This window comes from Mercenaria mercenaria, chromosome 16, assembly GCF_021730395.1.
Source record: "Mercenaria mercenaria strain notata chromosome 16, MADL_Memer_1, whole genome shotgun sequence".
Taxonomy (NCBI): domain Eukaryota; kingdom Metazoa; phylum Mollusca; class Bivalvia; order Venerida; family Veneridae; genus Mercenaria; species Mercenaria mercenaria.
Window position 1 is genome coordinate 53,676,403 of NC_069376.1, and position 27,757 is coordinate 53,704,159.

Consider the following 27,757-nt stretch of genomic DNA (forward strand, 5'->3'; position numbering starts at 1 on the left):
TTTTACTAGGGATGTGCATTATAACCTTTTGATCATGCAGTTTCTAGGAGGCTGGCTTAAGTATGAATAAACTGTTTAGTATCACATACATATTTGTGTAAAAGGGTTGTTTATATATGTTTGTGTACCGGTATTACATTTTCAGGAAAAAGACAGATTTTTACCTAAAGAACCTGCCAAACAAACATATGAGGACATTGATAATGCAGAATGCACAAATAGCACAGAAAAAAATATAATACACACTGAGAAAAGTCTTAAAAATGGGTGGGCAAGAGTTGGTTGTCATACTGAACAGGTAGAAGTTGTAAATGAGGAATCAGAAGGACTTCCTACTGTGCAAGATAATGTTCTGCAATATATAAGCGATGAAAACAATAACAGCGTGAAGTACAAACAAGTTGATTCTCTTGATCTTTCTAACACAAAAGATTTAGAAAAAGGAAGAAATATTAATTATAACACAATGGAACAAAATATAGTTCATAAAGAAACTGTTCAAGTAAAGAGAATTGACTCAGAGAATGCAGTTACACAATTCGCAAATAAAGCTAAAATAGGTACTGTCAAAGAAGACACAATGTCTAGGGAAACAAATAGGAGAGTGGATTTAGAAAAAGTGACAGGAATCGACTTCAGTGCAGATAAGGGTCACATTGGAAGATTTAAATTTAGAAATATTGACAGCAATGAAGATAGTGAAACTTCAACAATAACGATAGACAGGGGAATGGATGGACATGAAAGAGGTTATTTGGCAGCCAGATTGAAAGTTTATCAGGGAGAAACAGATGGGCCAGATGACAAGATAAAGGCTTCAGGATTGAGTATACCCAAGATAGACATTGAAAAAAGCATAGACCTTACTGGAGTAGTGTCTGTTGATCCAGAAGAGTTCAGTATTGAACTTACACAAGATGAGGATTCAGACCATACTAGCAAGGAAACATCAACTGAAAATTATGAACAAAGTAATTTGATGAATATTTATCCTCAGAATGTGAGACATAGTGAATTACTTAAAAGTGAGGGTGTGGAAACAGTGTTAAATGCAGAAAAGACTGAGATTGAGAAATCAATTAAGCAACAATGGGAGGTTTCAGAAGAACCTGTAAAGATAACTAAAGCAAAAGCAAAAAAACACAAACTGATGAAAGAGCTTGTAAGTGATCAGTTTAGTAATTTTGATATCAGTAAAGAGAAGTTTGAAAAGTTTCTAAACAAAGATGAAGTTTACCCAAAGCAACCAAAGATGGCTGAGTCAACTGTGTACAGGAATAGAGGATTGCCAAAGAGACAAAGGAGTTATTCCTCCATGTTCCAAATTGAAGATGAAGTTAAGAAGGTGCATAAAAATGACACTGAAGAGCTAAATCCTAAGACAAATTTAGCTGAACAGGTATGCCTTACTGTAACAACAGAGCCAAGTCAAAGTCAGTATTCATCGAATGTTGTCAACAGTGTGAAAAAATGTGAGATCAGTATTGATAGTCAATACAGTAACCAGTCTGCCATTGGTCAGCTTGGAAAGCAAAGCAGTAGACAGTTAAAAAATAAAATTATGAACCAGTCTTTTGAAGTACAGTCAAGTTCCCAGACTGATAACCCATCAGGAAGCGAAACTCCGCAAGAGACTGATAACTGCTTGAACAATTCAGCTACAAGCACTGTTCACCCTGTGTTCTTTGCTAAGCCTTTAAGTGATTCGGCTGAAATGACTGATATAAAAAATCAGAATAATATTCCAAATATGCTGATGCAGTTTGACACTTCCTCTCAACAAATGAAAGAAGCTGAAGATAAAGCTTGTTCATATTCAACAGGATTCTCAGTTTCTATCAAAGCCAAGAATTTTGAAGAGCATGTACAAATAGAAACATTATCAAGAAATCAAGCATCAGTCGATGGAAGTTTAGTGTGTGGATCACCGTGTAGAAGCTGTTATAGCACATTGGATAAACCTTATATAACTGCATCAAAGCCTGGTTCAATGGATGAAACATGTAGTGTTCCTAAATTTCGGAGGCCATCTGCAAGTGGTGTCACAGAGATAAACCAAGTCACAGCTGAAAATGATATTGTACAAGTATCTAGTGCAATGTCTTCCTCTGACTCATCTACAGAGTTATCAAATGTCACAGGTATTACCTTGATTCTAAATTCAAGGGTTAAAATGATGTATTTTTATCGTAGACATTCTGACGTTTTGCTTACTTACTAGTACATTTGTAACTTCTTTCTTCCCACCTTATTTTGGGTATAAAGATAAATTTCTTGTATGTATAGAGTTTAGAACTGATAAAATTTACAGAATCAGTGATTCTCTTTATACTGAAATTTCACATAATACAGTTGCACAAAAAAAGAAATATGTGTATGTGAATGCAACACTAGTTAATTTAGCGTATTTATATATGTGTGTGTGGAAATATTCTAGAAGTTGGTGCCAAATAATATTGTTCATGCAGGCACGTATTTGTTTCAATTTCTGATCTAGAATGGTGTTGAAAAGAGTAACTGCTGTTTTCAAATGAATCTATTTAAGTATTTTATAAAAATTTGTAGTTATCAGTCAGGCTAGTCACTTAGATATTTAATATTTTTAGCAGCACAAACTTCTAACACACCAAAGGTATTAAATATGCCAACAAAGACGGAAAGTAGCACCAACTTTCTACAGAAGTACATGGATATTGTGGCCAAGATTAAACCAGTTCAGCAACAATCTTGCCAGCAGGTACAAACTACATGTTTACTTGACAGGTGAAACGGTTACTGGTAAACCTTAATTTGATATTATAGCCAGTGATGGATCACTTTGATTTGTAACAGTGTAATTAAATGATCTTGAATTTAACAACCTTCTATTTTCTTATCAAAAGTGACAACTTCAAATAACTTTATAACATTATGCTGAAACTTTTATGTCACCAATGTTACAAAGTTTTTGCTCGTGATCACCTGGATAGTTTCTAGTATGTGTTGGGTGAACACTATCACCATTCTGAATTTGATCTTAACTAGTTGTTAATAAAATCAGTTGTTCTAAGAGGAAGTAGAAAGTGATTTCTGCTTATTTTTTTAACAAATAATCAAGGCATTCAAAATGGCTGTCGTCTAATTTACCATGGTTCAGAGTTCAGATATGCTTAAATTGAACCACGAAGGCGTTAGCCCGGGTGGTTTTATATTTTAGCATCTGAACGAAGAACCATGATAAATTAGACACAAACCATAAGAATGCATCAATTATTTTCATTCTAACTTGTTCAATGAAGTATTTTGGTAAAAATCATGCTGGGCTAGCAATAACAGGACGTCATGCAGAATTTTGACATCATAATGCTCTCTTACCGGGCCGCCTCTGTGGCCGAGTGGTTAAGGTCACTGACTTCAAATCACTTGCCCCTCATCGATGTGGGTTTGAGCCTCACTCGGGGCATTGAATTCTTCATGTGAGGAAGCCATCCAGTTGGCATACAGAAGGTCAGTGGTTCTACCCAGGTGCCTGCTCGTTATGAAATAATGCAGGGAGGGGCACCTGGGGGTCTTCCTCCACCATCAAAGCTGGAAAGTCGCCATATGACCTATAATTGTGTTGGTGCAACATTAAACCCAACAAAATACATGTATAAACTTACCGGTCTGCGCATCAACCGTAGTTTCTTGCAGAATATACAGAGCTTGACTTGCTTCTTTGTTTAACTGGCAATCAAATCCAGCCATGTTAGAATTGGCAAGTTTAAACTTTTTCATTTTTGAATATTGTAGATAATTTTCTTGCAACTTGTGTTCGATGACATAAAATGTCTTTGTCTTTGTGCATTACAGGAAATTTCATGTGATGATAGGTTCTTCCTGTACCAGCAAAAGCTTGAATAGACACCATGTAACCTTAATTATGTTGGTGTGAGTAAATCAAACAGAGTAAATAGATAAAATTGGCCTACACGCTTCAAACTAAATAGTACGGTTGCCTGTTATCAGTAAATGGCACATGTTATTTTATAGTCAGTAGGGCAAAAAAGTTCCATTAGAAAAATCAGTACCTTCTAACTGGTGTCCTGTAAGTTACTAAAGAGCCCAAACAAGGAACCGTTTGTCTTGCTTTTGTCCTTAGGCCAAAGGTCAAGGACAGATTCCCTTTTAGCCAAATACTTTACTGTAGGATGGATTAGAGCCTTAAATGTATTTATCTTTAACATTTAAATGATTTCTTCTCATTAACCTCTTTATAGATGTTTAGCAAACTTGTTCTATTACATTCTGGAATGAACCACACCCAAGATTGTTCGGATGGTTTTGCTTAATCCTTTTGAAAGAGCAACTAAAGCTAAGAATATAAAACCCCTTTAAATGACTTCTTCTCATGAGCTGCTTGATGAAACCACCAACAATGATCTGTACCATCCTTGGATGTACATTTCTCAAGTTAGTTTTCAAGTGGTTTTGGCTTGAATGCCATTGCCCATTGGAGCTTCAAATGGAAGCCATAAAACAACTAATGAACGGCCAGATGGATGTTGACTAAACTTGGTCTAAATCATTCTCTCAAGTTTGTGCAAATGCTTACACTTCAAATCGTCTTGGCAGGGTCTTACCCTTGTATATCTGGCTGAATGTTCTGAATGAAAGAAACGTTGCATTTAATGATACATTGTTCCATGACATATTATTTAAGCAGGTGAGCATCTTTGGGACCTGATAGCCCTCTTTGATATATAAATTCATGAAGCATTTTTTATTTCAGTTTCAACCAAAAGCAAGCCAGAAGAATACATTGCATTCTATGGTATCGCCTGGAACCATCAGCATGCCAGGTATAGTACGGTTACATTATTTTGTTCACAATTCATGTGTCAAAGCATTGATTGTTAATATTATGAAACCTGTTATTCTAAATAGACATAAGCCAAAGAAAAAGTGTCAGATTTAAAAGGACTATATAGTTGGCAGTTACTTGCGGAGAACAGGCTTGTACTGGTACAGAATCCCAGAACACTGATTCGGTTAACTGCAAGCCGTTACATAACTGAAATACTGTTGAAAAACAGCGTTAAACCCAAAACAAACTAACCAAATATATATAAACTGGTCAGAAACCTAAGATCACAAGACAGCTGTCACTGTTTATGCCAAAAACTAAAACCATGATGTGTGGCAATCCCAGCTTTTCGTTCACTGCTCCCAAGTTTTGGAACTCCCTTCCCATCAAGATCAGGGAAGCTCACATGCTAGCTGCTTACGAAAGCCTGCTAAAAACCCGCTTCTTTGTACAACATTTCATTAACTGACTGATACATTTTTTCTGTCCATAAAATAGCGTTAAACAGTATTTTATCCTAGGATCACTTAAATATTTTTAAATATGTATGTATGTTTGTCTTGTTTTTCGACGACGCCAGGAGGTGGCAGCGAGAATATGGGATACACTTTTATTTTGGACCATGTAAAGATGGTAATGAATAGTTTCGAAACAATAAACAGAACACAGTGAATAGTGTGTTAAAGGACCCACGATATTGCACAATAGGTTTTAGTGAATAAACAAAAAATGGCAAAAAGAAAACATTAAAAATGTATGTAATGCAAATTATCATGTGATATAAAGCAGTGTTATTTGTCATTCCTCTCCTTATTTGTAGAGCAGATTATTTTTTTTATTTAAACATTCGTCAAAATGTTTATTCGATTTATTGATAAGGGATCGAGGTTACAAATAAGTAAAGTTTTCCGAAAGAGCAATGTTTTCCAAATATCCAATGAAATTGTAGGAAATGACATTTAATTTACCAGATCACATGAAACTTTATCAGTGAATAGAAAACACTCATTACATTATGATAATAAAGATAATGGTTTCTGTGAACCAGCTGTGAAATAATTAACTTTCAGCATTTCCTCATTTTCAAACAAACTGCATTTATGTGAAACTTCATACACATGTGCCTGCATATCAGAACTTTCCACAGGTGCTGACCTTAGCTGATGAAATAATTAATTTAATTTTGTATGTAAAAGGATCACCTACTTGCAATGTCAAGGTCATTGTAGGTGAAGGATTTGTATTGCATGGTAATACTTCTTTATCATGTTTATTCTTGACTGTTTCTAACAGTTTATAACATATATTGTGTTGATAATTTGTAACCAGTCAGTCTAATACAGTAATGATTAGGTAATTTCTCGTATTGCAGTAAATGTACTTCAGACATAACACTCGACAGCGGCGTCTTTGATGATTGTATCAATGAATTTCCTTGTATCGATCTATATGTTTTACGTTCATGATTTTTGTTTATGTGGAATGCGTATGTGTTTGTATTGTTTGCAGTTTATTCTGTAAAGCACTTTTGAACATGTGCATGAAAAGAGTGCTATATAAATGTGGTATGAATATAAAATAATAATAATATTTTTAATCATTATAGACTTCGGAAGGAAAGTTAGTCCAAGGGGAAGAACTCCAAAAGGCATACTGAAAGGTAAATATGTGCTTCATGGTTACATTTATATTTTCTTATATCAGTACCAGAAAGTATAATAAAATAAATACCCTAACTTCCTTACAGTAAGCCAATTGTATTATAAACTACCAAGTTCAGTAGCAAGTTATGTGACTGACAGTTTCTTGAATTCCTTTTTGACAGTTGATTTGAAAGCACAGCATATCTGAACGAAAAGTCAGATAATGGCTCTCCTATGTGACCAAGATAAAAAGTTTAATATTACACTAAAATAGCTTCATATTTGATTTTAGGGACAAGCAGGAACAGTCGGAAATCAAGAAATGTAACATGGAATGAATATGTTTTGAACAAGGATTATGATAAAGATGAAAATACTCCCGAGGACAAGTGAGCACTTTTTGATCATGGTATGGCAGTGGATAAATAGTGTATTCTGACAAGTCAAAAGTTGTTTGTTAGTCATTCACCATTTCTCCAATCTGTATCAGTGACAGAGAATTATTTAAAACAAAACATTAACCGGCACTGTTTTGTAACTTAATCTATGCACCTATTGATTTTAAAACATTTTGTTCTTGTTTAGTCTAGGAAAAAGTGTTGATTTGCATTGTTTGATTCGAGTTAGTGATCATGTTATAGAAACAGTTGTTGTTTTTATTAAAAATTAATTATAGAAAGTTACCTTTGTTTGTTACAGTGTGTATAACCTTTTAAAGTTTACCCTGTTGGCGGCAAGTGATTCTGCCTTTGCGACCAATGCAAACCAAGATTGTCCTGCACACCCGTGAACATCACTTCAAATAATAAATGGTACTGCCCGAATTGAATAAAAGACCAATCCATTTTAGAATTTTAGCAGGCTAAAGGCTAAGAAAGAGTGATATACCGGGTAGTAGTTTGATGATTCTGTCCATTATTGTCCGACCGACCTCATAAACCTGCTTCAAAAGCTCAAACTCAGATGGTGAGCAAAACTTATGTTTCAGTCACACAGTTCTAAGACCAGGATCGCAGATGATGGCCATGCATTCCATCGAAGATTAAACAGCTCAAATTTGTGTTCGCTTTGTATCTTCTTTCCCAATAGAAGCATTTTCATAAAACCAGCATCAATTGTTAGCCTCATCGAGACGACACCTGCACAACCCAGGCCAATAGGTACACAGACCAATTAAACCTTGTCTGTTATTTTATACTTTGCCTTGTTGCTTCTTTGCTCTCAAGTAATAAGTTTACTAAAATGTATTATCCAGCTTTGCTATAAACACATTACCTTGCTTAAATTGTCTTCAAATAGCTTCTAACATGTTGACTTGCTTTTTATGCGCACAATGCTGACGAATAGGTCCTGAATGTTTCAGCTTGCCGGACATTTCTCCGAAAGACAATGCGGGTTGACAGTTTGTAGCCATTCTCTCGGCATTATAGGAAATGATATACAATTGCTCTGACATCAGCAAACCGGTCGGTTAATTGTAAGCAACAGATCACTTCAGTAACAATTTTTCAATATTCTGCTAAGTTATACGATAACATACAAGCAACACACACGCACACAAAGCAAACACACAAGGACAAAAGGAACACAGCGGTGCTCCGTCTTATTGGTCAGTGACAAAACACCCACTGGGGAGCTTAAACCGGTTTATGGTTCTCGGTTCACTTTTACCCCCCCCCCCCCCACACACACACACACCCCACAACCTACACACCACCACCACCATGTTTCAAAGTCACAGGGCAGTGTAAATAAAAGTTATGCCTGCCAGGTGAAATCCTAACATACGCAATAGTAACGGAAGGCATGTTATGTAAAACACAAACATTCTTGTATGTTATGTAAAAAGCAATCTTATGAAGCTAAAACGCATGTGCTCAATTCCTTTGCAGAAGACAGAACAAGAAGGGAAACACCCTCAAGGGCACGACGATAGAGGCCAAAAGACAGAAATCAAAATAGCTCGGTTCTGGTGGGATTTAAGAACTACCTGTCATAGTCCCCCACCTGTTCCGTCCGATGCAGTCAAAGAGGAAAGCGTAGCGCCCAGCTCCATTTGGTCCGAGATCATACGTTACGGGTCCGATTTTGGACGCGGCAGTGTCGATTTGACTTGAAAACTTATCAAGGGAAATGAAATATGATGGAATTATTTGATAGAATTGAATGTAATTAAGCAAAATGATAGACGACTCTGTTAATGAGAGGTAATGAAACGTGCAACACCACTCACGCCCCAAACACCGGCTTATGCAGAACTTATACATGAATTGACTACAGATGAAACACTAGTTACTAGCGCTGTTATCCCAATTATGTTACATTGCAATAACAGTGAATTCCACCTTTATGATTAATTCATTTTACTATTTTTTATTGAATAAATAAGTCCGTATTTATTAATTCCTTGGTATTTGTATATACATGTGAAGGTAAGATCACTGTCTCTGGCATTACCTTTTCATTATAATTATGATATTTGCATTAAAAGTAAATTACATTTATACGCTTCAATATGTGACAATGTACCCACCGGCACAGCTCAGAAGTCTTATCATTGAAAATGCCACAACTGGAGGAAAGTCCCCATTTAGAAGGGTTGGATAGATAGCTCCCTCTTGAAGTGTGCCAAGGAGGGAGCCTCGGCAACTGAGGCTGGTAGTGCGTTCCACTGTCGTATGGTTCTCGGGAAGAAGCTGTATTTAAACTGATTGCTAGATGGTTGGTAAAGCTGGAACTGAAACTGGTGCTTAGATCTGGTCATGGAAGTCCTTTGTCTGAGGTATGCATCTGCTCGGATGTCGATTAAGTTGTGATAGATCTTGTAGAGGATTGCGAGTTGAAGTTTAGTCCACCTAGCTTCTTGAGCTTTCCAGCCAAGTTCATCGAGCATGGAGGAGACACTGCTTGTATTATGATAATGATTGAGTGCGAATCGGACGGCTCGATGCTGTACCATTTCGATCTGATGTTGTTTTTTCTGATATGGGTGTGTGAGCGCGTGTATGTGTGTGTGTGTTTGTGGTGTGCGCGTCTGCGTACTGTGGGTTTCGTTTTGGGGAGGCTGCGTTTTTGGTACGTGGCATTCCCTGTTTGATATTTGTCTTTGTTTTTTTTCCATGCTGCTGCGCAATACTCTAAGTTGGATCCTGCATGGTAATGTAGGCGTTTGTTTTAGTTTCTGTCGAAGCATACTGAAGATTACGACGAAGAAAGCCCAGCATGTTGTTAGCTTTTTTGGTTATGCGATTTATATGGTAATTCCATGACGGATTGGACTGGATGTCTACACCGAGATACTTGGTTGAAGTGTCTTTTATCTATGTAATTTATGTATAATATATTCATAGATGGAAAAACTCTTTCTGGATCAATAATCACTTGACCCAGAATGTTGAAACTTCATAAGATGATTGGACATGCAAAGTAACGGCCCCTGTTGATTTTGGGCTCACTCGATCAAAGATCAAAGTCACAGGGGCCTGAACATGGAAAACGGTTTACTTGAGAACCACTTGACCCAGAATTTTGAAACTTCATAGAGAGATTAGACATGCCAAGTAGATTATCTCTATTGCAGCCAACCATTAGTGTCTCTTTGTCCTCTTTTGACTTATTGCCTATTACGACTATGCATTGGGGGGAGACATGGACATCTTCTAATTTGAAAATTAATTGCCCTCCTATGAAGGAGGAGAAGTATATTATTTTTTATTTTTTTGTTTGATGGTTGATGTTGGTCGGTCTGTAGAACAATCGGTTTCCGGATGATAACTGCAGAACTCTTGGGCCTAGGATCATGAGATTTGTCATGACCAACGGATGACCCCTATTGATTTTGAGTTCAGTAGGTCAGAGGCCAAGATCACATTGACAATAGAACTTTTTTGCCAGAAAAATTATGCTTTGGTCTAAGATCACATTTGATACGGAGGTCATGATTTAAAGACACATCTGACAGTTTCCTATATGTACATAGGCAAAAATTTTCCTACGGACAGAATTTCTTTAAACTTTGTGTACTGACTGAGAATCAAGTTTAAAACGGAGATATGTATTAAAATTCAAAAAAGGTTTTGAGAAAGATTTACCAAACCTCACAAAATTTTCAATAAGCGCATGAGCACATAGCAAAAGCAGAGTTTTACCCCTTGATTTTGGTAAAGAAAGATTGAAAATGCTTATTTTAACAATCAAAAGTAGTTTAACCAGAGTCACCAAACTTAAGCTAAATGTTGCTGCCCATTACCAGAAGCTGTCACCCGCTGCCCATCAGTCATTTCAGTGCTTTGATTGCTATATGGAATATTGAGAGAAAAATCGTGTGTCAAACTCCTCCCACACTATTAGCCTGATTTGCTTCAAACTGTCACAGATGAACAAGCTTGATGTGCAGATGACCTTAAAAGAAGGATTTTTTCCAGTAAATAATTTTATTGCAGTTATGGCCCTTTGTAGTTTTGCTATATAGAGGATGACACAGTATGTGAGGGCATCAGTGTCATATGGACACTTCTAATTTTTAAACTATTTCTTAATTGCACAGTAATGCATATAATTATTTTCAGACTCTTAATGCTTTAATATTCAGTTAGCGGCCTCTCATAGGTTTTATCATAAAATATGAGCTATGTTAAATAAGGCATGTGATGTATAAACAGTCTGTGGTAATAAGTCTCTTTTTAATTAAAAAAAAGTTAATGGCATTGTACTTTATCAGTATATAACTATGTTTCCCAAAACGACCAGAAAATATCAGAAAACAAAGTCCAAGTATTGGGCGACTTTGTGCGGTCGCTACAAGGCAATTAAATACTGTTGTGATTGCTTTAAAATTTGCACCAAAGTCCTTCGGAACTGATGTCTTTGTTTATAATGTAGCTGCCACATTGTTTGGCTATGAACATAGAATAGATCTATTACTTTCAATAATTGTTTTCACGAGTATTTGCAAAGGGTTTGAGTATTAGTTATCGTAGTAGAAAATATTATTCTATCCATTATTTTTGATTACCTCCCTCTATTGCTGAGACTGTATAAGTACATGTACAACATTGAAAGCAGTGCTTTTCTATGCATGTAATTATGCATACCATCTAAATGGACAGCCGCTTTTGTGTGTTTTAACATACAAATTAAAGCCTTATCGAATTACTGCTTATGGGAAATATTAAAGTTTTAGTGCAATAAGACATGACAAAAAAATGCATGTTCAGAAAATATAAATTTATTTCATAAATAGTCACTATATCTAAATTATATACATACAAATCTCGTTTATATAACGTACATAAAATTAACTGAAATAACAGATGCATATATTAATCGAAATCGGTATTATAGAAGATAGTTTTTTGTCCGAAATCTAGGATTTACTATATGCAAATCTGTCTGTTTTCTGAATATTACAATTAAGTTATTTCAAAATTAACAAAATAAAGTCGGTCAGTTTCACTATTTATTTGAAACGAAAAATTGTGCATTCTATACTGAACAAAACAACTAACCCGCCATTAGTTCATCTGTCAGTAATTTAGAAATTACTGAACGTATAATTTTGAAATTTAGCTACGCTTAGAACAATATGCTATTGATAAGTTTTCACAATGTCAAGAAAGATCAAATTATGCTGTATCTGTTGTCTTTTTAAGTTTCATTTTATAATAATATTAAATCAGAATCTGGATACGATTTTCGCAGTATGATCAAATGTATTAATGAGAAAATGATAATAACTTTAAAATGTCTTCTTTCCAGAAGTTGAGGATTATAAAAATACAAAGACGATAGCATTTTTCTGTTTGTGAGCAAAATGTCAGATACTTAAAAATAATAAAATATTGAAAACAAAATGAGAATAACTTACTTATTTAAAAATGTGTACAATCTCCCTGCATACTTTTGAAGATGAAAATGTTTGGTAGGAACACTTCCGCCAATGACAAATTTTAATATCAGTAATTTCTAAACCTTGCTTTATCTCAAGCCATTTCAGGTTTTAAAATGTTTCGAATAAAACAGTTTGATGTGATATGTTACAAGTGAAAATGTATGAGTCATAAAATAGGTTCTAGAGCATATCACAATTTAAAAATTGTTTAGTTTTTTCTTCCATCTTTCAATTTTTTTTCGTGTTTTCTCATTGTTTTCACGCCTAACCCTCGCTCTGTTGAGTATCTGTTTTCTGAGCTGTGTCATTTTCTGTATTGTCCTTTTGTTCGTTTGCATTATTCGTTTGATCAGTAACTTCCTCCTTTTGTGCACTATTTTCTTCTTCTTTTTGTTCACTGTTTTCTTCATTTTGTTCATTGTTAACTTCTTTTTGTTTGCTAGATGATTCTTGTTGTTCATCAATTTGTTTTGTTTCTTGATTTAAAGATTCGTCTTCTTGTTCACTTTTTGCAGTATTTTCTTGTTCACTGTGTTCAATTGTGCCTTGAACAACTTCAATAACTTCTTGTCTGCTGTTCTTGCGTGATCCATGTCCGCTACCACTTCGATGACTCCCTGCAGAGCTATGACGTTTCCCAGATCCACTGCGCTTGCTATCTCTAGATCTACTACGACTCCTATCTCTCGATCTACTGCGACTTCCTTTTCTTTCACTAGATTTACTGCGACTGCGCTTTCTCTCTCTAGATCCACTGCGACTTCGTTTTCTTTCCCTAGATTTACTTCGACTGCGCTTTCTCTCTCTAGATCCACTGCGGCTCCTTTTTCTTTCTCTTGAATTACTGCGACTGCGTGATTTGCTTTTCCTCCTGCTTTTTCTCGATTCGCATCGCGACACTGCCCGGGACATGACTTCCGGATCCATTTCGAATAGCAGATCGGTCAATTCTGCAAAAAATATGAAAATTTTATAAGATGCACAAGTCTAAAAATTCTAAAATATCTATTGTACTGGCTCTAAGTGTCTTCATCGCCAAGTGGTTAAGGTCGCTAAATTCTGATCACTCGCTACTATACAAAATCCCTCCAGAGATGCAATTTATTTTCTGAAGAAGAAGGGGGATTACTTGTACTAAAACCCTCAAAAGGGTTATTGACTAAGCATCAATATAACATGATAATAAAAATCATCAGGCAAGATTTAAAGACTTTAAAACATAATTGAAACACACTTGCACACGATGTCTATTCATATTTTATGTAAGAAGCCATCAAGCTTGCATATGAAAGGTTTGTGATTCTGCCAAGGTAGCCGCCAATATCTCAAATAATGTTTAGTCTGGAGAGGCACATAGGGTCTTCTTCCAATGTTTAAAAGTTTGATTTCGATTTTTGACCTTAGTTGTGTCCATAGGACTAAAAACCATCAATACAAAACAAAGTTACAAAAAAAGAACCTCTAGCTTAATATGGTATGTACATTTGTTAAACATGTTCTAACTGTATGAAGCTACTTAAATGGAAAACAAAATGTGCCAAATCTTGCTTGCCTTCTAATGTGATTTTTTTATCCCCATCCAAGTCCATTTTACTGAAGATGAAATCGAGATCTTCTTCCGTTAGAGCGTCATCGTCTTCCCCGCGCGTCAATATTCCCTTGAGATCGTCTCTTGTTATCGGACCTAGATACAAAACATACATTATAAAAAATGAACGGTCGTTTCATAAAGCGGTTAAGCAAAACTTAATAAATGTTTTACATGGCATTTTGAGATTTATGTAGAATACAAATTTGTTTCAATCAAAAACTTTATTTTTTGCCAAGTACAGAACGGACTTGATAGATTATTTTCATCCAAACCCTACCGTCATTTTTCATACAGTCTCGGATGTCAGCCCGGAAAGCCTCTTTTCTTTCTTCCAGTGAAGTCCATAGTTCCTCTATTAGGGTTTTAACCTCGTCAAATGTTAATTTGTCATCACCTAAAACGTATATATATATATATATATGTATTGGGTGTTGTTAAACAGTATTTTGCTCAATATAGTTTCTTAGTTGTTATGCCGTTAACAGGTCTTCAGATATGCGTCCCACGTATATATTTAAATACATTAAGCTCTTTTGTCTAGAGCTACACGTAATTACTAAGCACTGCGCTATAAACCAATACGTAAAACACTGTATTTTGAACAGACATAGTTATATATTTGGCGAATTTATTACAAGTCGTAGAAATGCTGAAAAAATATATATACAAGTATAGAAATGCTGAAAAAATATATAACCAGTATAATCTATGGCGGATCTTTAATGTTCGTTTACTGTATTTTTATCGTTTAAAGCCCATTTAATATTTACGTCTAGCAATTATAAAGCATTAAAATTGATATGTCTTTAATTTATTTCCCCTTACATAACAATAAATTTAATCTCTCGAGAGCATCGAGGACCCTTTGGCAAGTATGAAATCTTCGTCACAAAAGTGACTGATATTTTACAGTCGTTTTAGATTATACATTTGCACGTTAATTTTTCATCTTTATATGCATTAATTTAATTTAATTTAATGAAGAAAGATTCCGAAATTCAAGTTATCGCTAGTTATGAACTAAGAAAGATTCCGAAATTCAAGTTATCGCTAGTTATGAACGTAGGGAGATTCCAAACATTAGGTTACCGCTAGCGGTGACCTGCATTTCGGACCGCAGCTAGCGTCAACCTCATGTTCGGAATCTTTCTACGTTCATAACTAACGGTTACTTGCATTCATAACTAGCAATAACTTGCATTTCGAAATCTTTTGACGTTTATAACTAGCAGCGTAATCTTTCTACATTTACAACTAGCCTTGATCTCCTTCTACGTTCAAAAAAAAATATAATCGAAATAATAGGTCGTGTATTATTTATCATTTTATTGTTAAAAAAAAACAACATTATATTATATTTGATAAACTTACTGTTTTTATCCAGCTGTTTGAACTTGTCATTAACTTCACTATTAGTTGGAGAAAGGTAAAATCTGTAACACAGTGACTTGAATTCGTCCTTGTCCAGCGAACCATCCCCACTGGAACAATCCTCAAATACGTCTGAGAAAAAAGAACAATGATTAGAGAATAAATACATGTAGTAATGGGTTCTACCTTGCTTCAGCGGTCCAAGTATATATAAGTATGTAATGTTATTTGAGCCTGATATACACTTCCAATTTAAGGTTTTGTATTGGAATTCCGGTCGAGCCATGTGGTCTTCGTGATGGTATGTGTTCTTCATAATGGTAGGTGTTCCTCGTGATCGTATGTGATCCTCGTGGTGGTATATGTTACCCGTGATGGCATGAGTTTCTCGTGGCTGTATGTGTTCTTCATAATGGTTGGTGTTCCATGTGATGATTATCTTCCTCGTGATGGTATGTGTTCCTCGTGGTGGTAAATCCTTATGATAGCACATGGTCCTCGTGGTGGTAAATGTTCCTCGTGATGGTAAATGTTCCTCGTGATGGTATGTGTTCCTCGTGGTGGTAAATCCTTATGGTAGCACATGGTCCTCGTGGTGGTAAATGTTCCTCGTGGTAGTAAATGTTCCTCGTGATGGTATGTGTTCCTCGTGGTGGTAAATCCTTATGGTAGCACATGGTCCTCGTGGTGGTAAATGTTCCTCGTGATGGTATGAGTTTCTCGTGATGGTAAGTGTTCTTCCAAATGGTATGTGTTCTTCGAGATGATATATGTTCTTCGTGATAGTATGTGTTCCTCGTGATGGTAAGTGGTCCTAGTGGTGGTATAAATATGTCCCCCATGATGGTATGAGTTTCTCGTGGTGGTATGTGTTCTTCCTAATGGTTGGTGTTTTTCGAGATGATATAATGTTCTTTGTGATGGTATCTGTTCCTTGTGATGGTAAGTGGTCCTAGTGGTGGTATAAATATGCCCCAATGATGGTATGAGTTTCTCGTGGTGGTATGTGTTCTTCCTAATGGTTGGTGTTCCTTGTGATGATAAGTGTTCCTCGTGGCGGTAAATTTTCTTCATTTGTTCGTGATTGTATGTGTTCTTCGTGATGGTAGGTGTTCCTCGAGATGATATATGTTTCTCGTGATGGTATGTGTTCCTCGTGGTGGTATATGTTCCCTGTAATGGTATGAATTACTTGTGGTGGCATGTGTTCCATTTGTTGGATCCACGGGTTCTTCTGTTGTGGATTATGTTATAAGCACACCTTACATATTTGATTTTGTTGAATATTTTAATGTTGACGATCCAAATATTCTATCTGACCATTGTATGATTGATTTCACCTTTTGCTTTAATAAACCTATTCGTAAACAAGATATTGTAAACATCGAAAAGAGTTACGACAAAGTAAACGTTAAATACTCGTGGAACAAAGATAAAACACTCGTATATAAAGATATGCTAGAACAAAATTGTACTAAAAATAAACTAGATGATTTTAAGGCAAATGTTAGTAATGCAAAATGTAACTCAGATATTGATAATTGTATTGACCAATTTAGTAGCATACTCGACGGTGTAGCCACGCCTTTGTTTAAACGCAATATTACCAATGCCAATAATAATTTTTATTCTGTACATAATGATAACAAATGGTATACCACCGAATGTGATGATAAGAGAAAAATGTTTTATAATGCATTGAACTGGTTTAGACAAGATAAGACAGAAGCAAATAGAGTGAATTTGGTAGCCAAACGTTCTGAGTATAAATGGTGCTTACGTAAGGCTAGATATGACTATGACAAAAAGAAAACTGATAAACTGATTGAATCTCGATTGCAGAATGCTAAATTATACTGGAAAATGTTAAAAGAGAGTGCAGGAGTTATGAAGTCAAATATACCTTTAAATGTATTTGAACAATACTTTAAGTCGGTGAATAACCCAGACGACAAATTTTTCACACCTGATGATGATATTTTTCATTTTATAGAACGTTATGAGAACAATGAATTTCGTATTATGTTCGATGAACTGAATATGCCTTTTAATATAGACGAACTTCTTAAATCTGTTAACCAACTGAACTCCAATAAAAGTGGAGGTCCTGACTTGTACCTAAATGAGTTTTTCATTCACGGTAAAAATACTCTTTTGCCGTATATAGTGTTGCTATTCAATAAAATTTTTGAAAATGGATACTTTCCAGACAGTTGGTCGGAAGGGTTTGTTGTTCCCTTACATAAAAAAGGAACGATAAATGATGTGAACAACTATAGGGGAATTACATTGCTTAGTTCACTTGGAAAATTATTTACTAGAGTTTTAAATAATCGTTTGTGTACATGGGCCGAACAATATGGAGTTTACATTGAAGCACAGGCTGGTTTTAGGTCAAAGATGGGTACAGCAGATAATGTTTTTGTTTTACATGGGCTCATAAATCATGTTATAAATACTGGAAAGCAATTATTTTGTGCTTTCATTGACTTTAGTAAAGCATTTGATTATGTTAATAGAGACTGTTTGTGGTCAAAATTAATCAAGTTAGGTATAAGAGGAAATATTCTGAATATAATGAGAGCAATGTATTCCAGTGTTAAATCAAGAGTTAAGTATATGAACCAGTTAAGTGATAGTTTCGAATGTCAATTAGGTGTAAGACAAGGGAGTGTTTGTCTCCCTTTCTTTTTGCTATGTTTTTAAATGATATTGAAGATATGTATGCAACCAGTAATTTAGATGGTATTGATGTTGACACTTTTAAAATGTTCTTGATTTTATATGCAGACGATATTGTAATTTTTGCTAATAGTAGAAATGAGCTTCAAAACAGTCTTAACATGCTATATGATTATTGTAACAAATGGAAATTGTTAGTGAATGCATCCAAAACAAAGATACTTATATTTAGAAAAGGTGGTCGCCTACCAACAGATATTAGTTTTCACTATGGTGAACATAACATAGATATTGTTAACCGATTCGTATATCTTGGTGTTGTTTTTACAACAGTTGGTTGTTTTACAGACGCACAAAATACTCTAGCTGGTCAGGCTTTAAAAGCTATCTTTAAAATGAACAAATATTTATATAAATTCACCAATATATCTATTAAACATAAGTTTGAATTATTCGATAAGCTTGTGTTGCCTATTCTTAGTTATTGTTCGGAAGTATGGGGTTTTCATCACGGAAAAACGTTAGAGAGAGTACACTTACAATTCTGCAAACGATTGTTAGGTGTTAAGAAAACTGCTCAAAATGATTTTGTTTATGGTGAATTAGGCAGAATGCCTCTACAAAACTTAAGATATTTTAATATAATTAAATTCTGGATCAAGATATTACATACATCTGATCAGAAATATATCAGAAAAGTTTATAACATGTTATATAATGATGCATTGCAAAATCCAAATAGAAAAAACTGGTGTTTACTGGTAAAAAATCTACTATGTGAGCTTGGTTTTATTGATGCATGGTTGTTCCAAACGGTGGGAAATGTTGATATATTTCTATGTAATGTTAAACAAAGAATTAAAGACCAATTCGTCCAAAATTGGCAAGGTAGATTGAATGAGTCGTCTAGAGCACTCTTCTATAGACATATTGCTAATTTTCAATTTCAACCATACTTATGTTCAGTTGTCATTAAGAAATTTTGTGTTAGTATGTCACGCTTACGTATGTCATCACATAGATTATCTATTGAAACTGGCAGATGGAATCAGCCAAGTATACCTGTTAATGATCGTAAATGTTCAGAGTGTGATGCTTTAGAGGATGAATATCATTTTGTGATACAATGTAGATTATACAATGATTTAAGGAGACAATTAATACCACCTTATTACTGGAGATCTCCCAATATGTACAAGTTCATAGAACTGATAAATTCAGAAAATGCAAGAACGGTTAAGCGTCTAGCGTGTTACATAGAAAAGGCATTTAAAATCAGATCGAATGCATCATACAATGCCAGACAATAATAATAAAATGTTGACATATATCACTGATGTATAGACCTATAAGGCTAGTTGAATGATATGTGCATTCCAAATATCTTGACAGAGCTTTAAATTATCAGTACATCGTATACATTTTTATTACACATTTTGGTTTGGTGCGTACCGTTTTTATTGTATATAAATGGAAATTACCAATAATACCTTATTTATCCCAGTACATTACGTTATAACAAGTGATGCAATATCATAAAATTATATATGTCATACAGCAAACTATGCAGCAATATAGTACATGATATTAGGGCTCGATTACATGCTGATCTATTTGTAACTTAGTTTTAAGTATTAATGTCCCATGCATGTTTCCGTATATGTGTAGGGAAGCTTCTATACAACAACCATGTGATCGCAATCCACTTGTCAACCTTGTCAACTTTTTTTTTTAGGACAAGATAGACATTAAAGTGGACACCGACACATTATTCTTATCAATATCTTAGTATATTTAAATAGCAAATGTTCCAAAACATTATGATGCTCCAGTGGTCAACCTTGAGCTATCCAAGGAAGACAACAGTGGATGCACAATTTCATCGCTATTTATTAATGGGAATGACATTTATAATGCTAAAGTTTCTTTGTTGTTGTATAAAACCATTTCAAAATTAAATCGGTTGTGTAATAGATGTATAAAAATGCTATAATATATCCATGTAAGTGTATCATACCGGCAATGAAAGTAAATTTTTGTTGTACAGGGGAACAGAATTTCAAGTCTCAGTCTGCTCATTCCCTCCCTTTGTATAATAATTGTATCACTTGATTCGCTATTGATTTGTGATATTTAGTATGGTCATGTTCTAAAAAAAAAAAATTGCAAGAATAACTATGCACGGTATATATATATATATGTAAACGTATGATTTTATTAGTAATGACAAGTGCAATTTATAATATGGTTTATGGGAAACTATACGTTTTCTGTTGAGCTGATTTTTATTAATGACAGTGCTAGCTTTGATATAACTTTCTGCTATTGTCTTCATTAGCCATTGCTATTTCGTATTTTGGAAATATTATTACAACTTTGTATTTATATTGAACACTTCATGTGCAATTGTACGCCATATTATTATCATGTAAATGTTGCCTCATGGGTCTTATGACCTTCTGGTTGTTTATAAAATAAACTCTTGAAACTCTTGAAACTCTTGTGTTCTTCCTTATGGTTGGTATTCCTCGTGATGATATATATTCTTCGTGATGGTATTTGCTCCTCGAAGAGGTAACTTATCTTCATGATGGTAGGTGTTCCTCGTAATGATATATGTTCCTCATGACGGTAGGTGTTCCTCGAGATGATATATGTTCCTCGTGATGGTATGTGTTCCTCATGACGATATGTGTTCCTGGTGGTAGTATATCTTCTTTGTGATATAAGGTGTTCCTAGTGATAATATGTATTCCTCGTTATGGTATATGTTCTACGTGATTGTATGTGTACCTCTTGATGGTAAATGATAGAAAGTGTTCACCATGATGCAATATTATCTTCGTAATGATATGTGCTCTTCGTGATGGTTTATGCTGGTATGTGTTGCCCATGACTGTATGTGTTCCTCGAGATGGTATGGCATGTGTAAATCGAGATGGTATGTGTTCTCCGTGATGTTTGTTTTCGTGATTTGCATGTGTTGCGCTGTGATGGTATGTACTCCACATGATGCTATGTGTTCCCTTTGATTGCATACGTTCTCCGTTATGGTACGTGTTCTTCGTGACGCTATATGATGGTATGTATTTTTCGTGATAGTATATATTCCCCGAGATGGTAGGAGTTCCTCGCGGCGGAATGTTGTTCCCCAGATGGTATGTGTTCCTCGCAATGGAATGTGTTCTTTGTAATGGTATGCGTTCCCCGTGATGGTATGTTATTCCCAAGATGATTTGTGTTCCTTGCAATTGAATGTGTTTCTCGTGATGGCATGTATTCCCCGAGACGGTATGTGTTCCTCGAAATGAAATGTTTCCCGTGATGGTATGTTATTCCCGAGATGGTAAGTTACTCAAAATGGTATGTGTTCCTCGTGATGGTATGTTATTCCCGAAATGGAATGTGTTCGTCGAAATAGCATGTGTTCCTCGAAGTGGCATGTGTTATTCACGTAGAGATGGTATGTGTTTCTCGCGATAGCCTGTTATTCCCGTAATGGAATGTGTTCATTGTAATGGTAATGGTATTTATTCCCCGTGATGGTATGCGTTGAGTACGTGTAATTTCATTCGTCTTCGAGCTCCATTTAATTGTGCGATATTGTAAATTACTTGTTGAGAGTAAGGAATCTATGAATTACTGTCAGACGTGTAAATTGCGTATACAGTGCACAAGATTCAACTAATATTTTGAATTAATATGCATCTTTCTATAAATAGTAAATAACTGTACAGGCAATATAACAGAAAGCGTTTAGTGAATAAATATTACGTACAACAGAAGCTTAAAGTTAACGTTGTGAAAAAAGAAGAAGAAATACACACAAACATGCACGCGCAATTTAATAAGATAATACATTACGTGATAATTATGTTACTCGTGCAGGAATCAAATGGACGAAAAACGTATAAATATAGCAACAAAAAATTTCTGTTACCTTTCAGTTTCTTCTCGGAAGGAATTGAATCACCCTATAAAAGAAAATAAATGATGTATAATTGCATGGGGTATAATTGTACTGTAAAGCTATGGTTCGTATATTTATAGCTTTTAGGATAAAATCTTAAAACTTACCATGCTTAAAAACCTTTTCCACTTTGAAATCGCTTAAAATATACACGAATTACTCTTAACAAATCCTTAATTTATTCAACAAAATCTAAGTATAGCGGTGCAGTAAAATATATTAGTTTAAAATCAATCCGGTAAGCTCGGTCGTAAGTAATATGAATGTATATCGCGTTTATTTTACGAATTAATAATTGTTAAATCGAATTTCAGACCCTATAGAAATTCCCTGTCGCCTTCCATAACCAATGTTGCGCTTCATTTAAAGTCAAAGAGTCAATTCGGTCAATATCTAGAAGAAATCTTTAATATATACGCTTGTGGCATTTTGATCAATTTTAGTATGGAATATAAGACATTAATATTAGCGTTTAAGTGTTGACTTATTTAAAACATATTGAAATGATACCTTAGTTCTTTTGTAAAAAAAGAGTTTTTGAAAAAGGAATTTTTCATAAGTTTTCAGAATTTTAGTATCTGTAATATGGCCGTTTTCGACAATGTATTTAAATCTGATGATAGTACTAATTCCAGGACAGTACATTTATATATGAAAAAAAGTATTTTGAAGAGGTATTTCAAATTTATTTCAATAAAAATCTAAGCAAATACTCCCACGGATAATTTTAAATGTATGTTTTAATTTATTCATGAAAATGTATAAAGCGTAATTGCGCAAATCTTTGCATATTGGACCAAAGAAGTTTATAAATATTTGATTTCTTCTAAAGTTAATCCCATATGTAAAGAATTTCTGATATGAATGATAATTAAATCGAATAGCCCGGTTTCTTTTTTTTTTCAAGCTGATCTATCAATTGATATGTGTATTTTAGAGTGGTAGGGACTGAGGTTGTCTATATATATATGTAAATCCGCAAAGTAAATGCCTTTTTTTTTTAATTCGAATGTAGCCTTCTACAGAATTAATGTTATCCAAGAGTGCCTCCAGGCATTATCCCAAACGTTGATGGGTGCCTAGGTAGAAACACCAAAAAATTCGTACTAGCTGGACAGGTACCTTTGTATCAGCGGGATTTCGAACCCACAATAGCGAATGGTCATGTGATCCATAGTGAACGATCCTTACCACACGGTCAAGGAGGCCTTTGTTTGGTTTTCTTTATCATTTAATCACATTAAACTTTCTTCATATTTGTCTCTATTTTTATACTTACTTTCCATGTTTTAAATGACCCACGTTAATGTGTCCTACTGCTAGAACACGTGGACAATTAACACTGGTGTACTAAATTGTTAAAAATGAACAATCTGTTTTCTTTGCTATAACGCTGGTTCCAATCAATTTCAAGCGTTTCAAGTACATTTGTATCTTGGAAAGATCAGATAGAATTTTGAGCCAGCGGTCAATGGCGCGAATGTGTACTATCATTTATGTCTGTGACAGTTAAAAGTATGTATAGCATTAATTAATTAACATTTTATTTAGTTCACGAGATGCACGAATGAAACGAACACAATTAATCTGAATCTGTGGCGAGATACCTTACTCTCCAAAATCCAAAATGCGATACACGCGTGAAAAGGGTTTGTGTTTCATTAATCAAAAAATATACTGATTTCTGAAACGGTACATTGTCTGATGAAAAAGTTATTATTGTATTACCATAATTTCTATATCTTAATTTCTAATTTAGACAGTATGAACTCCAAAAATGACAGGTCAGTATGTTGAAATTTAGTTAAAAATATGGATGGTCATTTTGTTACTAGCTTCCACAGCAGGTACTCACAGACAACCTCCGCAAACTCCTAAATTGAATATAGTGTATATTGAATCAACATGGTATTTGTTTGTAGTTAGTGTTTGTACGATTTGATAAATATTTGGACAAACACGACTGCCAAAGTGCAGTGTTCTCACTATGGGTACGCCAAACCAATACTTCTTCTTCACGTTCAATATCGACTTTTAAAGTGAAATCCATTAATTATCCAGCATGTCAATATACTGTGGTAGGTTGAATGTTTATAACAAATTAAATTAGAAGGTTTCGTATGTGGCGTTGCTCTTGGCAATTTTCAGAAGCTATTTGTCAAAAACCAGTCTTAAATTTTTGCTATGGAAAGCCTCGTAATATAATAAATGTTGATAATTTCGGAAATGACTAATGGCAAATGCTAATTGCAGATTGATGAATTTTAAGCTAAAACAGAAATGAGAAACAGCGTTTATGCGTCCTCTCAAAGGACAGTAGCTTTTGTGTACAAAATAATCCAAGACTTGACTCTAGCGAGTAGTTACGGCCTTATGTTCACATGACCAATATACCATGATATTTCTCCTTACCAGTCTGACAGAAAGTAAAGGCTACATCCATTTACGTTAGATTTACACTGGGATACTGCTACTCCTATAAGTTGAATAATTTGACAATAGATTCTATGATCCAGTTTATTATAATTAGGTTGTTTTTTGTTGTTTTTGTTGTTGTTGAGCCTGCTTGAGATAAGCTCTATATACACAGTCTTCTAGTCGTTAAGTTAGAGAATGCGTGCATACGTCCGTCCGATCAAGTACACCAAGGTTCTAAGAGTTATACATTTCCGACAGCTAAAGCACACCAAACTTTTTAATTTTCAATTGACCATAACATTCACAGTGATTAAACGCACCCGACTTCTGGCTCATCACATGAACTTTTGGTCGATTTTTTTTTTTTGTGCGTCGGGGGGGTGGGGGGGAGCATAACATGCACTGTTTTGGTTGAAATTGGTAAAATATACCAGGCGTCCAAACTATGCTCAATTGTCTATACTATGCTCTGTTTTTGGTTTCTAATAATAAAATTACCAAGCTTCTAAATCACGTTCTTTGGACTATAACATGCATTCGTTTTGTTGTCAACGGTAAAACATACTAGATTTCAAAATTATGTTCCATGGACTGTAACATACATTGTTTTTTAAATGTTAATGGTAAGGCATATATAAGACTTCTAAAAGATGTGCTATAAGATGCAATGTTTTGGTTGCCAATGGTAAGACATGCCAGTCTTTGTTTTGGCTAAACATGGACTTTGTTGCCAGTTATAAAGCAGGCTTGCTGGCTATAACATGCTTGCTGGCTATAACATGCTTGCTGGCTATAACAGGCTTGCTGGCTATAACAGGCTTGCTGGCTATAACATGCTTGCTGGCTATAACATGCTTGCTGGCTATAACAGGCTTGCTGGCTATAACAGGCTTGCTGGCTATAACATGGACTTTGTTGCCAGTTATAAAGCAGGCTTGCTGGCTATAACATGGACTTGATTGTTAATGGAAGAGCATACCAAGCTTCTTAATTTTGTACAACAGGCTGTTATATGTACTGCTTTTGGCAGCCAATGGTATACCATGCTTCAATTTTTACATGTGCCACAAATGACATTGGTTGTCAACTGCAAAGCACAACACGCTTTCAAATAGTGTTCAAGTGGCTATAACATAGTGTTTTGGGTATCCAGTGGTAAAGCATACCGAGTATATACCATGGGTAATGTGCACTGTGATTTTGGTTGCCAGTTGTAAAATCTCTTACGGACATACACTGTTCTGGGTTGGCAATAGGAGTGATCGTGTTTGTAAACAAATCCATTGTATTTTCTATTTTTAGAACTGATAAGACAAAGACCGGGTGGGCCGACGCCGAGCGTCCATGTTTTTTGTAAACAGTGATGTTTTTCTAACGGCTTAAACTTTCTTAAAACACAAATAATATCAAAAAATTTTTGATCAATAGAAAGTGTATAAAACAAGCAATTTATTGATTACTTTTGATTATAAATTCGAAATTAAATGGATTAATTATGAACGCTTAACTTACAGTGTTTTTTCAAAATGTTTGGAGGATCGCTACGCCGCTATTAAAATCTTATGTCATTTAAAACGGATATTCATTTTAAAAAGATATTTAAATGGGAAAATATGAAAATCCTAAGCATTCCAAAACTTTTTTAATTTTTAAAATCCATAAATGAGCGAAAAAGTTATTAAAAATTAAAAATTCAGATCCCATACACAAACGGTGTAAAAACATTTGTTTTACCCACCACCAGATAAACAGGTATTTATGCGTGACGTAATGGCGATCTCTCCTATGGTAAAGCAAACTACATTCCCAACTACATTCCTTAATGTTCCTTCTGCTAGCATCTGTACATTTCTTTGAAATATTTTCAAGAAACCTGTTTCTATTACATACTCTATATTATGAAAGCTTTGCTCATGAATACCCATAAATATTAGATTATAAAATATTCAGCTCGTTATTCATTTATACAATAAAGAACCGCTAGAAATCGAAGACACGAGCACTTGATTCAATTCTCCTGTATGCAGAAATTAATTTTCACAGCATGGAGTCACTGAGCGTCAGTAAGGCTGGATAACCTGATCTAGGCCAAAACTTCATTAAAAACATTAATTAATATTGAATAAAATGTGGTCATTGGTGTTAGCGCTACGTTTTCATACATTTTATTCATTCAATGAAATGATAAGAAAGTTGCTTTCCAGATAAACTTAAAATAACAGACGTGTTTCTGTCACATTGACATTAAAGCTATGAAACGACACACATCCTCTGATAACGAAGATTTTTTGTAGTAAAATGTCTGTTTTCAACAGAGAGCAATAGAAAGTAACTTAACTAAACGAAGTAATTTCCATATTTTTCCATGAAAATTATAAAGTGTCGTTGCTGAGTTGTTCATGTGCACTCTCATATAAAGCGTATAGCTAAAATCCCCATAATAGAAATGAAATTCAATTATTGTACTAAAATTAATAAAATTTATGAAACTAAAAGGCGCACATATCCATGTGTACATCGCACTGGCATTGCTTGAATCTAGTCATACCTCTGAAATCCCTATACTCACGGGGGTAGAATCTGTACAGGGCACCGAGGTACAGAAATCAACGTGTATAATTATACTATTATAATACAGTCATAATATCCAAATTGATATTTTATCATTTTGATACAAAATACTATCGATTTACTTCTTTTTCACATTGCATTTTACTGCGTAACTAACTCAGCAGAGTGTTTTCTGTTGAATAAGTGTGTTTATTAAATCAGGTTCAGTCACATCTTTCTGTCACTGGTTAATACTAATTGAATGTACAGTGCTTTTAAATTTTAAAATTATTAATTTACCCATTTAACTGTCATTAGAGTTTCCGAGGTACTTAGCGGAATGCTTTCTCTGGATCCTCAGGTTCCATAATAGATATGTTTTCATAAGCTTTATAGTATAAAGCACAAACAAGCAGTATATCAAACGTATAGAGTTACACAGTCATTTTGTCTAATATGACTGTACTTTTATGGAAAACTGGTTATCTATTATCAATAGGTTTATACTGATCAATGGCTGTATAAATAGATATCTTATATTGTGAAAGTGAAACCATTGTTAAAGTAAGAAAATATCAATCACTCACCATTCTGCAGTTTTAGCCTTTATCAATTTGTTTGTCACACCGTTATTTCTTAAATATTCTCAAATGGACAACACAATTAAACTTTTAAAACCAAGCTTCCTGTACTGATGTTTGATTGGTGCATGTGACCTCTCGTGGCTCCATGACAACAACAGTCTGTTTACTTGTCGTCTGCTGTCGCCAATATATACAGAAGATGTTATTTCGCTACCCACCCGGAGATTTAATTT

General features: G+C 34.7%; 2 protein-coding genes across 5 annotated transcripts in view; one reads left to right on the forward strand and one right to left on the reverse strand.

Moving 5' to 3' along the window:
• Nucleotides 1-7,151, forward strand: part of LOC123540543 (repetitive organellar protein-like) — a 326,476-nt gene extending 319,325 nt beyond the window's left edge. For 2 of the 3 annotated variants that reach the window (XM_045325637.2, XM_045325639.2), the window contains 5 exons: nt 146-2,141; nt 2,607-2,737; nt 4,751-4,820; nt 6,432-6,485; nt 6,761-7,151. In XM_045325637.2, coding sequence (XP_045181572.2) covers nt 146-2,141; nt 2,607-2,737; nt 4,751-4,820; nt 6,432-6,485; nt 6,761-6,861 — 2,352 coding nt within the window. In that variant the 3' untranslated portion in view covers nt 6,862-7,151. The remainder of the gene's footprint in view (nt 1-145; nt 2,142-2,606; nt 2,738-4,750; nt 4,821-6,431; nt 6,486-6,760) is intronic. The other variant, XM_045325638.2, reaches the window with a different exon arrangement.
• Nucleotides 7,152-11,679: 4,528 nt separating this feature from the next.
• Nucleotides 11,680-27,692, reverse strand: LOC123540510 (serine/arginine-rich splicing factor 4-like). 2 transcript variants are annotated; one of them, XM_045325600.2, is made up of 6 exons: nt 27,528-27,692; nt 21,943-21,976; nt 15,321-15,452; nt 14,227-14,343; nt 13,911-14,042; nt 11,680-13,308 (listed from the first exon to the last, which is right to left on the reverse strand). In XM_045325600.2, the coding sequence occupies exons 1-6, from the start codon at nt 27,528-27,530 to the stop codon at nt 12,623-12,625; spliced, it is 1,104 nt and encodes a 367-aa protein (XP_045181535.2). In that variant the 5' UTR covers nt 27,531-27,692; the 3' UTR covers nt 11,680-12,622. The 2 variants fall into 2 exon arrangements, with proteins under 2 accessions (XP_045181535.2, XP_045181536.2); XM_045325601.2 differs by lacking the exon at nt 27,528-27,692 and adding an exon at nt 22,080-22,225.
• Nucleotides 27,693-27,757: the final 65 nt, after the last annotated feature.

Coding starts and splice junctions, on each gene's coding strand:
- LOC123540510 (XM_045325600.2), bottom strand. Junction 15,453..21,942: donor TTCCGAGAAGAAACTGAAAG/GTAACAGAAATT, acceptor CTTTTTTCTCAG/ACGTATTTGAGGATTGTTCC. Junction 13,309..13,910: donor TAAAAAAATCACATTAGAAG/GCAAGCAAGATT, acceptor TATTTTTTGCAG/AATTGACCGATCTGCTATTC.